Consider the following 15,432-nt stretch of genomic DNA (forward strand, 5'->3'; position numbering starts at 1 on the left):
CTTAGGATCTCTTTTTCCCAGGGCCCCCAAAAGATAGCTTTTAACTTTGTCTTCTTTGTGTTCTTCTCTAGAGTTATCATATTCAGGCATCTGTTCTCCAAATCCATTCCCTCTTTTAGTTCTCTTTCTCTCTCTCTCTCTCTCTTTTTTTTATCCAATTTTTCAGATCGTGAACATAAATCATTTGTGGTACAATTAAATTTCCTTAATATTCCCTTTTTACTATTTTACATTAGCATATAAGCCAGCTGGTTAATACCAAAAAAAAGGAAATATAGCAATGATTGAGTTAAAATTTCATGTCATTTTTTTAGGTTAAATCTTCTCCTGCCTCCCAGGTGCATGGCAGGTAGAGCTAAACAAGTTCTCACAATGGTGACCAGAATGTCTCCTCACCGACTTCTGAGGAAGTTAAGGAGTCTTCTCTTCCTCCAAGACTATCTAGTCTCTGTGCACCCACGAGGGAGTCTTCTGATGAACACTTTTTTTCTTTGTTTTGCTTTTAATATACTTAAACCTATATTTATCTGTGATTTTTCTCCCTGGTACCCTGGGATCTGTTTTACATATGTAATTCCTGCATGGCTCTTTGGCTTCACCAAATGGAAAGACAGTTGTGTGGTAAGGGTTTCTTGGTGAGAGATGATGGCATTTAATTCTGTTTGGAGCCATTAGTAAACAGTTGTTCATTTGGGTGTTTTTTAAAAACATCTTCTTTCTTTGTGTTAGTCTACTGAACTTTCATTTCATATTTTAGTGGGAAGAACATTAGACATAAAATTCCTAGATGTGCCACTTTTCTCCTGCCAGTCCTGGGGTGTGGTTGGCTCAGGTGGGAATATCTCTTCTTGCATAGCTTTTAAAAGTTTGGTAGGATTCTCTTGTGAAAACATTTTGAAAAACATTCTGCGCTAGAGTTATGTTCTAATGAATATATAAGTCTTATTATTTTTTCCTTTTAGAAAAACTTGTGTATCTATGACTTTTTCGAAAGAGTAGTATAAATGCAAAAATATGAAGCTCTTAGAGAAAAACATAGTAGGTGAAATGTTTCTAAAATGTGACAAAGTTGACTATTTTTTGGTCTTTCCTCCAGAAAACAGTGCAGAAGGCTATCACATGATCTCATTTTAAGTAAGAAGCTAAACAAGTAGTTCTTAGAAGAAGAGTCTGTAATTATTAGAAATTCAGATAATTAAGATAGCAAACTGTAACCGGGTTTTCCCTTTTAAAAGAAAACCTTTTCTTCTCCAGGTACCGGTTTAATTGAGCAAAGTCTTACATAGCATCCTGCTTGTTCCATTCCAGGCACGGTTCTTTATTGGCATTAACCCATGTGAATCTAACATCCCTTTGAGGAAGGGCTAGCTATTATCCCATATGGCTGAGGCACTGAGAGGCAAAGCGCAGTTTTGGTTTTCCCAGATGCACACCAGGTGACGGGGGACCCCAAGGCCTGTCTGTAATCTGAACTTCATGGTGGCCTTGGTTGCCAGGGCCTCTGATCTGGGAGCTAGACATGAAGATAAGCAAGTGTGAGAAAGTGGGCCCAGTGCTCTGAGTCTTGTAGAGACTCTCTGGAGCACCTTCTGCAGTGGCATCTGCTGCTGTGACTTTGAGAATGCAGTGCTTGAGTTTTGTTCCATCCAGAGCTGCAGTATCAATTGCTGAAATGCATTTGTTCACAGAAGACATGAACATCAGAAGTCAAAGAACAGCTCCCTGACGGTTTTCCTCCTTGCTGTCTCCCCTCCCTTGGGTTGAGAGTTTCTTCATTGCACAAAGTAGCATCAAGAGAAACTAGTTCTGCAGTCACCCTGTCACAGAACCTGCTCTGTGGTTTCCTGGGGAGCACCCAGGAGGGGCTTAAGTGTTAAATTCTTAAGTGTTCCAGGAATTATCAAGTGACTTTAAAATGGATTTTTAACCATGATTTGTTTTTAAAGATTGCAATTGAATGTTAACCATTGTAAATTTCCAAACACATTAATAGCAAATCACTCCACACCCTCCCCACAAAAATGAATGAAGAACATGTAATAAAAATACTGTACTGAGAAAGAATTTTCTGTACTGACTTTCATTGGGTTTTAGGGAAAGTTATCACCAAAAGCCAGTTTACCATATTTTCTATAATTTAACTAATAACAATAGTAATCATAGTGTATGACCTACATGGAATAGAAATTTATAAAGAATTCATTTGACTTTGACTCAGTCATTGAAGTGGTGGTTTCCTATGTTAGAAATGTGTTCATTCACTGGTAACTAAGAGGACATTTCATCATTTTCCACAATGTCCTTGAATCTTGCCATAACTCCTTTCTAAGGATATTACTAAGTCACAAACTAAACCTTATGAGATGAATTTAAGAAGCACAAAAGGGAGTTGTAGTACTACCTCCCAGACTGGAAGACCATGAGTATAACATTATAGCCTATTAATTGTGTTCATTTAGCTAATTAAATTCAGACTCTGCTTTAGTCTAGTTGTATTGTGAAATAGGCACAAAAGCTTCTCCTGATTCAAGCCTTTTTTTCCCACTGAGTGTATGTGCTTAGAATAGCAGCTGTGACACATAATAATTACTCAATAAAAATGAGCTATTATTGTTATTGTCATTTGCTATTATAATAACTACTGATTATTTTGGCATATTCTATATAAATACCCAGGATTTTGTGTTCAAAAAAGTCATAAGCAATATTGAGTTGATGTTAATTATAATATAGATGATATCTGGCAAATAAACTATGTAACTTTTACCCCAAAATATATCAAAATATCTTCACCTGTATATCTAATAACTTTTTTGAAATAGGAGATGTATCTTTTATTCTGTAACATCTGTGTGTATTTTAAGTACTCATATATGTATACTGAAATCCAACATTTTTTATTTGAAAGGGAGCCCATGGTGTCATGGTAAAGACCTTCATCTTAAGTGTGCACTTGGGAGTGGATGGATTTTAAAAATACATTCCAGTAGTTGAGTAAATCTCAATTCTATTCTTAGACAGTGATACGGTGTTACCCCCAGGCACAGATATATGTAAAGTGACCATGATACTTGGAGTGACCAAGAGATCTTTATTGCGGTGGTATCTGATTGACCAGAGAAGAAGAGGAAAGAGAGAGAGAGGGCCCAGCAGGAGAAGGTTTTTATAGCCCTTTGCTGTGTTGCTTAAATCTAATAGGGTCTCTGTGTCTGCAAGCTGCCTTGTGGCGTACAGTGATTGGATCACACAGTAGTTGCTATGGGTGTCATCTTCTGCCTTCAGGCGGATTGGGCATAGGCTAGGTGTGGGTTTCAAATCAGAAAAACAACTGGAGGAAGTAAAGGGAAAAGGCACCAAATAAATATCCCGAGAAGGAAGGGCTAACGAAGGGTGGGGGTTGGGTACTCAGTTTTACCCTGCAGCTCACATTTATTCAGCCTGTCTTTAAGCTAACATGTCTCATCCATTAAGGCTCCATGCCTTTAGCGCATTGTCATAGATAAAAGCAGATAGTGATTGGTGCTCAAGCGGTGCATTACTGGCAAAGATAAAGCCAACCAGCTGCTTTGAAAAGTGATCTGCATGTACGGAGACCCCAACCTGGCTTCTTTGGAGAATGAGCTTGCTCATTGGCTTTCTGTCCTGTGCCCACAGTGTATAACTAATAGTTTGGCAGGAAGAAAAGCAATTCAGTATGAAGCCACCACTGTGTTCAGGTTGATGAAGTTGGTAAAGACTTCAAGAGGATTTTTTTAACCTCCTCTTCTTAGTTTATATCCTCATCTCATTCCTAAATAAAATAACATCCTGAGAGGAATTAAAGAATTGGAGATCTTTCTCTATAACACAGATATGTATTTTGGACCCTCAGCATCACCACAAATTTGTGTAACTGGGAGAAAATGAAGAGGGGGAGAGAGGACTTCTCCTCACACAGTCTCTGTGTTAGTCAGCCTGCCATCACCAAAAAGTACCCAAGGTACAACTTATGAAGTGCAATATGTTCTGGCTCACAGTTTGAGAGATTCCTATCCCGGATCTATTGCTTTCATTGCTTTGGGGCCTGTGACAACATAGCAAATCATTGTGGTAGCAGGTGGTCAAATAAAACTACTCACCTACTGGCAGGTAAACAAATGAGGTAGAAGGACAGACCAGAATCTCTCTCACAGTGTCCTTCAGTCACACCCCAAGGAGATGAAGAGACCAGTATCCCATATTGGCAGTGGCCTGAAGACTTCACTGTAAGCCCAAACTCTTGAGGATGTGCCAATCTGGGGGACCAGGATTTTAACACATGGGCCTTTAGATGGCTTTTAATATCCAAACTGTAACAGTCATCAAAGTGGTCTTTCATCTGTAAATAGACTGTTGCTCACTCCTATTTATCTCCCTACAAACTTTTTGTATCTGTCCTTTTTGTCATACCTCTATCCTGGTAACTTTCTTATAACGTTCTACTTGCCTAACATTTCTGCATATGTCATGGAAGAAATCTCTTGATTTTAGTGTTACACGGAACCGTTCTATGAGTCAGTCACTTTCTTGCTGCCTGACTTCCTCCAACATCTGATGCCTGTTCCCCTGATGTACACCCACGCACTTGTAACCCACTTGTCCACCATGCTTCAGGTAGTTGTTGTTCCCCTGGTTGCCTTCATGCACCAAGAATTTGAATTATTTGAGTATATATTTAACAGACAAGCTTGAATGGGAGGATTTTGTGAACTCAGGCAATGCAAATTGTATTAGAGCATCTTTTGAAAACTTTTCCCAGAAGTGAAAACAAACAAAACAAAAGCAGAAACAGAAAAAAAGAAGAGTTAAAATATTGCATACAATTCTGAGGCAGCTGTGGCTTCTACTCTCCATTGTGGTTCCCTTCAATGACCATGAACCAGGCTAAGCAGCTGTGGATATCAGGTTAGGAGGAGCTGTAGAGACCATGGACAGGAGTGCTGGACATATGCACTGAGGCATTTAGAAGGGCCCTGGTAGATGGTGTGGGGTATTGCAGTGTGTGGACCAGCGGGAGAAGCTGATCAAACCATACATGAGGCAAAAGTTTGTCTGCTTTAGCAATGCTTAGGATGTACTGAGGAGCCTAGAAGTACTGGGTGAATTGGCAAGTTACTGCAGGAGTCTGAAAGGCTGAGCTGGGATACACATTAGAAGTGCAAAGGAAGAAATGAATTTGACAAAGAAGGATTACAAGAAAATGGATAAAGAAGGAAGAACTAAATGGATGCAATGACTGAAAATCATCTTAAGAAGACCCCAAAATTTAGAGACTGAGAAAATAGTAGAAAGAAGCCTACCCCAGTAACTGATTACAGAGCTCTGGGGCAAAACACATCTGCATTGTTCTGCAGGTTTTTTGTTTTTGTTTTTGTTGTTTATTTTTTTGTTATTTATTTTATTCATTTACTTATACGTGGTACTGAGAATCGAACCCAGTGCCTCACACATATCAGACAAGTGCTCTACCACTGAGCCACAATCCCAGCCCCTGTTCTGTGGTTTTGACACCACCAAAAAAAAAAAAAAACTCCAACCTGACCTAGATCAAAGAGCTTACCTGGGCTTGAAATCTTTTATATAGGTGGAGATGACCCACAATTGGATTTTCCTTCCCCTCTGTTGAGGTCTAAGCCTTGCGCAATCATTTACATTTGAACAATCACAAGGGCCTTGGTGCCAAATTCCTCTTGGAGGAAGGGGCTGGGCAGGCCTGAATCAGGTGTTGCAGACCATGTTCCTGGCCCTTGAATTCCTAACCCAGGAAATCAGCACCTGAATAACCTGGATGACCTCCTCTCCCACTCCCTCTCAGAGTATCTCCATGCTTTAGAACCAAGTGGGCTCAGGCTGAGGCTACCCCATGCCTTAGTCAGCTCAGGATGCTACACCATGGCTGGATTATTTCTCATCTTCCCAGAGGCTGGAAGTTCAGGTTTAGAGGGCCAGCCTGGCTGGGAACTGGTGAAGACCTTCATCCTGAATTGTAGATGGCAGCCTTTTTCCTTGTATCTCAACATATTGAAGAGAGAGGAGAAGAAATTTCCCTTGTTCATAAGGGCTAAGATTATTCTCGAGAGCTCCACTTTCATGACTGAGCTCCTTGCCAAAGGCCCCAACATCCTAACAGCATCACATTAGGGTTTAAGTCTTCAATATTTAAAGTTGAGGTCAAGATATTTACTCCATAGCACCCCAGCTACTAGAAATGGAAGTAGACAATCCCACAAAGGGCTGAGAAATGTTTAACACTCAAATTCTGAAGATTCATGTTTCAATTTGTACTTGGTTCAGTGCTGAGAGCCATAGCCAAGTAGGAATGACGCATGGCATTTTTGGTTGAAAAGTGAAGCCAGCAAGCCATTGAGATGATATGATTATGTTAAGATCTGCATTCAATTGGATATTAGACCCCTGCTGTATGCCTCGGCCTGCTACTTTGGAGCTCTAGCAGGACTCCCGGAGAGTTCCCATTGGTTGGGGAAGTGCGGTAGGAGGGATTTCTGGAGGAGGGATTTGCCTGTTGGAGGAGTGTGTCGCGGGAGGAGCGGCGTGGTTCGGCATCCCCCCCCCAGCGTGTGTGGAGTGTGCTGGTGGAGTTCAGAAATAAAGTTTGTTCCTGCTTGAGTGGCTCGTGATTTTGTGCCCAGCCAGACTGCGGCAGTTCAGCTTCTCCTGACCAGTGTCTTGGAAGCAAGGACTCAAGGCAAGACTTGGACAATGATTGGAGTGACTGACGTGCACTACACACACCCAGCACCAAGGAGCAACACACAAGCAGGTGGATGCTAGCAACAGGCTTTGAAGGGAAGTTGTTTCAGGATTACAGAAAGCATCTCTGCAGGTATGTCCTGGATCCTGTGTGACCAGGAGTTTTCCATAAATGACCATCAGTTTGTTAAGTTTTGATTTTTTAAAATTTGTACATAAAAATTACACAGGATAGTGGGTTTCGTGGATCTTCTAAGTTTGTGAATTGTTTCCTTTGCTGTGAAGAAGCTTTTTAGTTTGATTCCATCTAACTTATTACTTTTATTTACTGAATTGTGGAAGTCCTATGTTTACGTAAGTGTTCTTTGTTTGGGATTGAGGTCTCTGATAGCTTCATGACTGTGGCATACTTGGTGGCTAAGAAGTTTCTGAGCAAAGACACAGGATGTCTGGCTGCTGTAGCAACGCCCTGCTTGAGGAGGTTCTTTGCTAGAGTCTTATCAGCCTAAACCTTGAATTCAGATACACAGCTCCTGGGAATGAAGAAACTCTCTTGTTAGGTAACCACAGTGTTTCACCAAGCTTTGCTGCTTAAACCTGCCCACATAACAGTAACTATAAACCATGGACTTTCTTGATAGCTACACACAGCTCCTAACATTGCACTTTGCAACTATAGTATATAACTGAGGAATAAGCTGCATAATATTGCTAGCTCTGTAACCTGCCTAATGATACAATCAATGTTCATTATGTACTACTGATGCCAGTGACCTAATGTAACCTATTGATATAAATAAAGCTGGTAGCTTTGCCATTCTGCCATCTTTCCTGCCTCTGCATCTTGTCTCTATGTCTCTTTTTATTTTCCTTACATGTTTTTATATGCACATTGCATAATCTGATTAAATCCTTAGTACCTCCTTGCCTTCCCTTTCTCCCTTCCTCTCATTCCATTCCTTTACCTTACTGTTCTCCCTTCTATTTTCATGAGATCCTTTTTTTCTTGCTAAATTCCACATTTGCGAGAAAACATGGTTCTTGACTTTCTGAGTCTACCTTATTTTGTCTGAGTCTACCTTATTTTGTCTAACACATGCTTTCCAGTTCCATCCATTTTCCTGCAAATGTCATAATTTTGTGATATGGCTGAATAAAACTCCATTGTGTCTATATATCACGTTTTCTTTATCTGTTAATCTGTTGACTGATACCTAGGCTGGCTCCATGACTTTGTAATTCCTACAATAATTCACAATTCACAATAGTGGATAGTGCTGCTATAAAAATGGACAGGCATATGTCACTGTCATATTCCGACCTTAGTTCTTTGGCAAAATACTGAGGAGAAATGGTATAGCTGAATCTTACTGTAGTTCCATTCCTGGTCTTGTGAGGAATCTCCAAAATGATTTCCACAATGGCTATCATAATTTACAGTCCTATAAATAGCGTATGAGGGTTCTTTCCTCCTCCTCCATTCTGCGAACATTTATTGTTATTTGTATTTTTGATGGCTAAGTGGAGTGAAATGAAATCTAAGTGTAGTTTTGATTTACATTGCCCTGATGACTATAGTTGTTAAACTTTTAAAAAATATAATTTATACTCCTTTTGAGGAATGTCTTTTTTTTTGCCCATTTGTTGAATAGGTTTTTTTGATATTGAGGTTTTGGAGTTCTTTATGTATTCTAGATATTAATCCTTTGCCAGAAGAATAGCTGGCAAAGATTTTCTCCCATTCTATAGATTTTGTCCTTGTGCTGTGAATTGTTTCCTTTGCTGTGAAGAAGCTTTTTAGTTTGATGCCATCTAAATTATTACTTTTATTTACTGAATTGTGGAAGTCCTATTAAGGGAGTCAGTGCCTGCACCTATATACTGCAACTTTTCCTTTTTTTCTCTTCTATCAGTTGCAAAGATTCTGGTCTTATTCCTATGTCTTTGGTCCAATTGAGTTGACTTTTACACAGAGTGAGAGATAGCTATCTATTTTTAATCTTTTATGGATATCGAATTTTCTCAGCATCACGTGTTAAAGAGGCTGTCTTGTCTCCATTGTTAACTTTTTGGCACCTTTGTCAGCCAGATAGCTGTAACTGTGTGGATTTGTTTCTGTGTTTTCTATTCTGTCTCATTGGCCTACATGTCTATATTTATGCCAGTACCAAGCTGATTTCATTACTATGACTCTGTAGGATAATTTAAAGTCAGGGTTGTATTACCTCCAGCTTTAATCTTTTAATCAGATTTGCTTTCACTATCCAGGATCTTTTGTTCTTCTGTACAAATCTTAGGATTTCTTTTTCTGGTTTTGAAAAGAATATCATTGGTATTTTGATGGCAATTGCTTTGGATCTGCAGATTGATTTTAGTAGTATGGCCATTTTAACAATATTAAATCTCCCTAACATGAACATGGGAGTTCTTTCCATCTTTTGCGTCTTCTTCAATTTTATTTATTTTTTCTGTGTTTTGTAAATTTTCGTTGTAGAAGTGTTTCACCTTTTTGGTTAAATTTATTGCTAATATTTTATGTTCTCAGAAGCTATTATTAATGAAAGTTTTTTCCTGATTTCTTTCTCAGCATATCCATCACTAGTATATAGAAAAGTGACTGATTTATATATGTGGATTTTTGTGTCCTACTACTTTGCTGAATTTGTTTATCAGCTTTAGAAGTTTACTGGTGGAGCTTTTTGGATCTTCTAAGTTTAGGATAATATCTTCTGCAGACAGAGGCAGTTTGACTTTTTTTTTTCTATTTGAATCTCCTTTATTTCTCTTCCTTGACTAATTGCTGTGGCTAAAGTTTCAAGGACAATAATGAATAGGGGTGATAAGAGTGGACATCCTTGTCTTATTCCTTATTTTAGAGGAAATTTTTTCAGGTTGTCTCTATTCAGTTCATTGTGGCATTGGGTTTCTTATATATGGGCCTTTATGATATTAAGGCAAGTTCCTTCTATCCCTGGTCCTTTCAGTATTTTTGTCATGAGTGCATATTGAATTATTTCATAAAGGATTTTTTTCACATATGAGATTTATCCTTGAGTCTATTTATGTGGTAGATTCTGTTTGTTGATTTGCATATATTGAACCACACTTGCACACCTGATGTGAAACCATCTTGATCACAATGTACAATCTTCTTAATGTGTTAATTAATGTGATTTGCTCATATTTTATTAAGGATTTTTGCATCCATGCTCATCAAGGTTTGTAGTTTTCTTGCCTTGAAGTGTTATTAATTTTGTTTTTGTACCAGGGTTTACTGGCTTCATAAAATGAGTTTGGGAGTGTTCCTTTCCTTTCTGTTTCATCTAATCATTTGAGGAATGTTGGCATTTGTTCTTTTTTAAAGTTCAGGCCAAATTCAGCTGAGAATCGATCTAGTCCAGGCTTTTCATTGTTGAAAGTCTTTTTATTACTGTGTCAATCTTATTGCTTGTTATTTTTCTGCTTAGATTTTCTCTATCCTCTTGGTTCAATTTTGATATGTTGTATGTGTCTAAAAACGTATCTATTTTTTCTAGTCTTTTCAATTCATTTTTAATTTATTGGAATATATGTTTTCAAATTAACCTTTAATGACACTCTGAATTTCTTAAATATCTTCCTTTAAATCTCCATTTTTGACTCTTATTCATTTGAGTCTTCTTTATTTTTGTTTTGTTATTTTGGCTAAGAAATTGCCAATCTTATTTATCTTTTCAGAGAATGGATTTTTCATTTTATACTTCCTTCATGTGTGTGTGTTTTTTTTAGTCTGTATTTCATCTGAAATTTGAGAATGGTTTGTTCTTATTTGTATATGATCTCAGGATACATGAACATCTAATTTATTTTGAATCTTCCAGATCTTTTAATGTAGGCACTCATAGTTATAATCTTTCCACACACAACTGTCTTCACTGTCTCCTAGAGTATGTTGTATTTCTATTATTTGATTTTTAGAATTTTTTTAGTTAGTTTCTTCTCAGAATCCTTTGATGATCCACTTATCATTAAAGTGTGTATTGTTCATTCTCCAAGTCTTTGTATAGTTTCCATGGTTTTCTTCTTGCTTTTGATATTTAATTTCATTCCATTATCATTTCAATATGATACATGGAATTATTTCAACTTTTTCATATTTGCTAACAATTGCTTTGTTGCCTAACACAATCTGTTTTGGAGAAACCTGAAAAGAAAGTGTGTTTAGCTGTTGTTGGATGAAATATTCTGTAATATCTTTTAAATCCATTTGATTTAGAGTTTGATTTAACTATGTAGTGTCTTTGTTGATTTTGTGTCTAGATGACCTATTAGTGAGTTATATTGGAATCACCTGGTATTATTATATTGGGGCCTATACACACCTTTATATTGCATGGTGTTTTATGTCATTAGGTGCACCAATGTTTGGGGTATACATATTTACTATCTTTATATTTTGTTGTTGGGGTTCCCTTTACTGGTAATTTTTCTTGAAATTTGCTTTGTTGGGTATGAATAGGTATTCCTGCTTGTTTTCAGGTTTCATTTACATGTAATGTCATTTTTTATTCTTTTTCTTTTAGCTTGTGAGTAGCTTTGACCATAGATGTGTTTCTTGCAGGTGACAATAATTGGGTCTTGTTTTTTTAGTCCAGTCTTATGTATGTCTATTATTTGGAAAAATGAGACCATTTATATTCAGTGTTATTATAGGGAAGAATGTGTTACTTCTTGTCATGTTGATTTGCATTTAATGTTTGCTTCTATCCTAATTGTTACATATTAATCCAGACTTTTAATTTAATTTATTCTTATCCAAGATCTCTGAGTTGTTTTTAATCTTCTTCTATGTGTAGAATTCTTCTAAGTATCTTCTGTAATGCTGGCATAGTAGTAATGAATTTTTTTTTATTATGCTCACCTTAGTAGGTTTTTATTTCTTCTTCATTTCTGCTACTATGATTCTAATGGTTTATTGGATACAGTGATCTTGGTTGGCTGTTATTTTCTTTCAGGACTTTAATACAATGTTACAAGCCCTCCAGGACATTGGGGTTACTATTGAGAAATTGATCTTAAGCTGATTGGTTTTTCTCTAAATGTTACCTGGCTTTTAAAATTATTGTAGTTTTTAAAATTCTTTCTTTGAACTAAAATTTTTGGCATTGCAATTATAATAGGGTGTGAGAAAGTTCTTTTCTGGTCCGGTTTGTTGAGTATCAGGAGGTTCATCTCTTTCCCAAGGCTTCAGGCATTTTTCGGCTGTTCTATCTCTACCATGATCCTGTATCTGTGAACCTTCTTTAATGTCTGTGAGCATTAAATTTGGTCTCTTAATGTTGTTTCAGAGTTCTTCTAAATTATGATTGGAGTTTCTTATTTCTTTTCTTTAATAGTATCTGAATGCTCAAGGATGTCCACCTGATCTTCAAGCTTTGAAATTCCATCTTCTACTTAATCTAATGTATTAGAAACACATCCAATTCAGTTTTTTTTTTTTTTTTTTAGAGAGAGAGAGAGAGAATTTTTTAATATTTATTTTTTAGTTTTCGGCCGACACAACATCTTTGTTTGTAGGTGGTGCTGAGGATCGAACCCGGGCCGCACGCATACCAGGCCAGCACCTCTTGAGCCACATACCCAGCCCTCAATTCAGTTTTTGATTTGGTTGATTTTGTTAGCTAAGAAAGAAGATTGGGCCATTATCTGCTCCAGCTGCAAATAAATTCAAATAAAGAGATGGCTGCAAGGAAAATTCAGGTATCAGTTCATCTGTCTTAGATATCAAAATCAGAATCTCCAAATATGTTAATACAGTAAAATAGGTTTTATTAACATGACAATTAATTTCTCGTGACCTAGTAAAATCTCTAAGCCCTTTTCAATTTGCTTTAAAGATGCAAGAGTCTGATTTGTTTCCTACTATTATTCTCTTAAATGTCTTACCACTTTGATCATTGCTGTTTGTTTTTCTACCTCCATGATGATTTTTAGTTTTTTTCATATTTTGGATACTGTGCACAGTACAACAGGTGAAGAGAATTAAAGTGAGTATAATTTTATTTATTGTGACCAAAGTTACATGACTAATGATCTGTAAGGCATTGTTTACAATGGAACCTTTCCACATACAAGGGATTTCTAACAAAGTCCATCTCACCGAATGGCTCTCTTAAAAGTCTCAGCGTTATTCATTCTGCACATATCAACATGGTGGCATTCTAGTGTGATGGTCTTATATTAATATTCTACTTTCTCTCCTCTGCTATGCTTATTAATGACAGACTTGCAATTTTTTAGATTTCTTTCTTTAATTGTTTAATTTGTTCTAATTAGTTATACATTACAGTAGGATTCATTTTGACATATTGTACACAAATGGAATGCAACTTCTCATTCCTCTGGCTGCACATGATGTAGAGTCATACCAGATTTGAATTTTTTATGTACACTATGTCAGTAAATGACATGGTGAGTATAGTTTTAATGTTTTCCTACTATCAAACCACTTTATATGAAACCTTCCAGAATTTAAATATAAAATGTTAATTAGCAAGTATTTTACTAGAACTCTATGGTTATAAATGAAAAAAAAAAATAGTTATAATAATAGAAAGAATACAAACACAGTAATCCAGATAGTCCATGGCATGTTCTTGGAAAGAGGATCTTTTGAAACTACGGAGTTCCACTTTATGCAGGTTTCTAATTCCTTGCCCCTGCCACCACCTCTTGTCTATTAATGAGTCAGTGAGGATGTGCTAAGCCCCCATGTAATTCTTCATTTGTGATGGATGAATCTTAGATATCAAGTTAGGTGATTTTTCTACCTTCCTTGAGTCTTTTCCTGGCATCCAGCTAGATGCACCTGGACTTCTCTGGCCACTCTACTGTGCCAGCAATCACACAGTGTGAATGACACCTGCTGGAGATGCCTGGTGGTGCAGACAATGTGCAGTGGATCAAAGAATGCACTCTCTTCCTCCAAACTATGATCTGTATTTAAAAGATTGATTTAGCATCAAACTCTAGTCCTCTGTCTGGGCTTGTTCTTAATGCATAGTCCTTCATTGTGCAAGTGACAGCTGAATACAAAACTTTCACTAATAACCTGACTATTGATTAAACACCTCTGTCCTGGAGAAACATAAGAATATAATGGCAGAAAAGGTGTTTCAGATATAACAAGCTTAAGTGGCAAATGAGTGTTACTTTGCCTGGTGGCTATGGCTCTTTTTCAATAAGAGCAGTGTACTAGTTTCCTTGGGTAGCCATAGCAAAGTACCTCAAACTGGGGGCTAATGCCACAGAAATTGTTTTCTCAAATTTCCCCTTTTCTTTTTTTAAAATTTTTATTGTTGGTTGTTCAAAACATTACATAGTTCTTGATATATCATATTTCACACTTTGATTCAAGTGGGTTATGAACTCCCATTTTTACCCCGTATACAGATTGCAGAATCACATCAGTTACACATCCATTGATTTACATATTGCCATACTAGTGTCTGTTGTATTCTGCTGCCTTTCCTATCCTCTACTATCCCCCCTCCCCTCCCCTCCCCTCCCCTCCCCTCCCCTCCCCTCCCCTCCCCTCCCCTCCCCTCTTCTCTTTTCTCTCTACCCCCTCTACTGTCATTCATCAAATTTCCCCTTTTCATAGGAACACAGTCATATTGGATTGGGATCTACCCAGTGTCCTCATCTTAACTTGAACATCTCTAAAATCTGTTTCTTTATGAGGTCATTTATTTGGTACTGTGTTAAGATGTCACAATCTTCTGAGAGAATACAGTGCAACCCGTAACAAGTCACATATTGCTCTTATCTTTAAATCTTTTTTTTAAAGAGAGAGAGAGAATTTTTTTAATATTTTTTATTTTTTTTAGTTTTCGGTGGACACAACATCTTTGTTGGTATGTGGTGCTGAGGATCGAACCCGGGCCGCAGGCATGCCAGGCGAGCGCGCTACTGCTTGAGCCACATCCCCAGCCCCTTATCTTTAAGTCTTGTCACATATTATAAAGCCCCTTCTTGCTGGTTGCTCTAACAACTAACTGTTTGTTCTAATGGATCTTGCTAACTTTGTCAGCAAGAATATTTTTCTTGCCTGAATTTCTTCTTTTTTTTTTTTCTTTTTACATTTTGTCAGTGACTTTGCTGATAAATACTTCCCCATTTCTTTTCCTGGTCTCTGTAGTGTATACTTTCCTCCTCTTTTTAATTTTGCATTTCCATAAGCTTTCAGTGTTTCCACATTAGGTACTACTTCTCAGTCCTGGGAGTTTCTTTTGTTGCTTTTATCTTTCCCATCTCACAGATCCTCTTAACCATTATCTGAGCTTGGAAACACTCTAAACACAGAAATCACTTTAAATAGAAAAAAAAAAAAAACAGTAAAATTCTGTACTAAAAGGAGAGCTAAATCATCACTGGGAGTCATTCAGCACTTTCTTTATTAACTTTTCTTTTGTGTTTTTAGTTAAATGGGAAGCATTTGAAAGCTGTCAGACCATCAATGCAGATATATACATATGAGATTCACAACTCTGCACTATTTGGCTCTTTTCTGCATGTGCCCCTCAGCAGCATCCTGTGTTCATGGCGCCCTGCATCCCTCTGGGCCCTGAACCTCTGGCAGTGGTTCTCCTTCACCCAATGAGAGACATTTCTGGGGAGAGGAAGTCTGGAGGGGAAAGAGGCCAGGGCGCTCATTCCCTGACC

At 37.4% G+C, this 15,432-nt stretch overlaps 1 protein-coding gene across 5 annotated transcripts in view; it reads left to right on the forward strand.

The window, feature by feature from the left end:
- LOC114081391 (serine palmitoyltransferase 1-like) overlaps window positions 1–15,432 on the forward strand; it is a 119,041-nt gene that overhangs the window by 23,390 nt on the left and 80,219 nt on the right. Inside the window, exon 6 of one of the 5 annotated variants that reach the window (XM_071602579.1) lies at window positions 12,286–12,441. The exons of 3 other annotated variants lie outside the window; for them this stretch is intronic. In XM_071602579.1, coding sequence (XP_071458680.1) covers window positions 12,286–12,371 — 86 coding nt within the window. In that variant the 3' untranslated portion in view covers window positions 12,372–12,441. Of the gene's footprint in view, window positions 1–314; window positions 2,533–12,285; window positions 12,442–15,432 lie in introns of those variants that run through there. One more of the 5 variants, XM_071602582.1, reaches the window with a different exon arrangement.

This window comes from Marmota flaviventris, chromosome 16 (genome assembly GCF_047511675.1).
Source record: "Marmota flaviventris isolate mMarFla1 chromosome 16, mMarFla1.hap1, whole genome shotgun sequence".
In the NCBI taxonomy this organism is placed as follows: domain Eukaryota; kingdom Metazoa; phylum Chordata; class Mammalia; order Rodentia; family Sciuridae; genus Marmota; species Marmota flaviventris.